This window comes from Monopterus albus, unplaced genomic scaffold (assembly GCF_001952655.1).
Source record: "Monopterus albus unplaced genomic scaffold, M_albus_1.0 scaffold81.1, whole genome shotgun sequence".
Taxonomy (NCBI): domain Eukaryota; kingdom Metazoa; phylum Chordata; class Actinopteri; order Synbranchiformes; family Synbranchidae; genus Monopterus; species Monopterus albus.
The window spans coordinates 1,222,736-1,225,342 of NW_018127961.1; the positions used below are offsets into that span (position 1 = coordinate 1,222,736).

Here is a 2,607-nt window from a genome sequence, read left to right on the forward strand (position 1 = left end):
TGGTATGTACCAAATCAACAGCTTTATTACAGTACTCTGAGATTGTTGTACTGTAGTGTTTGTTTTGTTTTTTATATATAGGTTATATATAAAGGTTAACATTTTTAATGATGGTTTTGGTAAAAAAAAATTTTGTCCTCTTATGTAGGTGATGCTTTGGAAAAGATCGTTAAAGATCAGGAGGAGTTTGAGAAAGAGCACCAATTCATGCAGGTATTCCCCCCCCCCCCCTCTTTCTTTTTAATTACCAGACTCTCGTCTTGGAAGGTCCCCTCCAACAGCTACATTCTGATGAGGGCTTCCCAGGTCTCCTCAGAGTTTAAGCAGGAGGACCAAAACTACCTGCGACTCTCTTTAGGGCAGTTTTTTGGACAACGCTCTGAAGCCTTAGGCAGCCTGGGTAGTACTAATGATATGAATGGAGTTAAACGGGTGAGCAAAATTGCTTTTTTGGGTCTCAGTTAAAACTATTTTCTCTGTTTCTTGGAGGCAATTTAGAATGTATTCATACATAAAGCTATCTATGGGATGTCCACCAACACTGACATGAAGTTGGTGTCTGATCACTCAAAAGGTCTACTCTATTGGTGTTGAGTCTATTTTCAGTCGTGCTTTATGCCTTATGCTGAGCAGAAACTGTATGGATTTGCCCTGATTTTAGAACAGATTCAGTCACCCCGACTGCTTTTTAGAATCAAGCCAAATTTCCACCCCATTAGTTATTGTTTTGATGTACAATTAATCGCTGAATGACCAATGGTCTAATCCCAGACAATCAAATAAATTTTTGTCATGTTCGAACTTTGGTTAGCTGTCTTTCAGGTTCACAGTCTGAAGTTAGCTATGTGCACTTGCGTGAGTACGACGACAACAACATAGCACAGACAAGATATCAAATTTTGTAGGCAGAATAAACTGAAACAAGTCCATAATATATTTCCATACTGTATATGGATGAAGCCGCACCATACTGTTGTCTGTCATCAAAGCGGTGTCATGACCGGCAGCAACAGGAGATATACTGACAACAGATTACCAGTGTTCATCAGCTGTACAAAGTAAAACGCAGTTTTTTTTTTTTTTTAGTTGCCCTTGACTTGATTGGAGTTGTTAATGGGCACACCTGTTTCACGTTCTGTTGAAACAACTAGTGTGAGCACTCACATTGTGCCCGACTGAGTGAACATATAATGTGAATAGTAAAGTTGTGTATTCAGGTTGTGCGGGAGGGCTAATTAAAATGTATAATGTGAGTTAACACATCGTACATGATCAGTAAAAATTGCAGAATGTCAGTCTGTCCTTTTAGAATCCTCCTTTGATGGAACTGTGAAATGTGTTTAAAGCTTGTTCTTTATTCTTCAGCCATCCTTTGGCTACATCATTAGCTCTCCAGAGAAGAGGGAGCCATTTCCTCTGATTCACCTCTCAGACTTGTCGACTGGAGACAGATCTCCTCACAGTGAGACCATGGAACTCAGCGATGCAGACAGAACACTCAACCCAGGTGTGTTCACACTATTTCAAAGGCTGAAGAATCATTGTCTAGGTTTAGGGCAGAGACACACCTGCTGTGTTGCCTTAGTCTGAGCCAGCCAGATTGGAAAAAAAAAAATGGCATGTGAATATACTGCACTGATTATAGCCAACTGCCAACTAGTACATAGATTTTGCGCCTGTGTGAGAAATAGCTTTCTCTACCAGCTGTCAGTGGTATTTGTATTCGCCACTCAGAAAGGGAAAGAAGAATAGCTAGACTGGATATACAAGCTGTAAACAAAGCAGCTCTCTTTCACCACAGCCGCTGTTGATAGAATATGTTTGCTAAGGAGTTGCAAATGGCACCGGCGTTCTATGCCCTTGGTCTTTATGTTGTGGAATAGGAAAGGAAGTTGCATAGATGGAAAAAGGTGAGCAAATGCACTGCAGTCAGGCTCATAGATATTGGCAGTGTGAAGTGTTTTTTTTTTTGGCATTTCGCCTTTGTATACACATTGAATATGAAATGAAACACTTATGTATTTTCTGTCTTTATTGTTTCATTTTAAACTGTTCTTTTATTGCTTTATTTATTTGTCTCTGAACCTGGACCTTGAGTCTGTAATAAAGTGTCATTCATTCATTCACTTTTGGCTTTAATTCAAGGAGTTTGACAAAAGAAAGTGTGGCTGTAACCATTCTGGAATTACAGCCATTTGTATGCACACACCATGGACATGACCAAATGCTAGGTTTCCTCCTTCGAGATGCTTTCAGCTGCTGATTGTCTGTGGATCTTTCCGCATTCAGTCTTGTCTTCACTAAGTGAAAAACATGCTCTACTGGGCTGAGATCATTTGACTGACTTGGCCAGTGAAGAACATCCCTTTTCTTGGCCTTGAGAAATTCTTCTGGGTCACTTTCACTGTATGTTTCTGGGTCATTATCCATCTGCAATATGATGTGGCGTCCTATCAGTTCTGCAGCATTTGGCTGAATTTGACCTGAGAGTATACGTAGCCCTGTACACTTCAGAATTCATCTTGCTACTTTCATCAGCAGTCACGTCATCAATGAACACCAGCGACCCGCTTCTATTGGCAGGCGGCTATATGGCCACGCCAAAAA

The 2,607-nt window shown here is 40.5% G+C and overlaps 1 protein-coding gene across 1 annotated transcript in view; it reads left to right on the top strand.

Annotated features, from left to right (window-relative positions):
• cep192 (centrosomal protein 192) overlaps positions 1-2,607 on the top strand; it is a 48,148-nt gene that overhangs the window by 15,410 nt on the left and 30,131 nt on the right. The window contains 2 exon segments of the mRNA XM_020606730.1: positions 148-432; positions 1,366-1,507. Of these exon segments, the coding sequence (XP_020462386.1) occupies positions 148-432; positions 1,366-1,507 (427 nt within the window).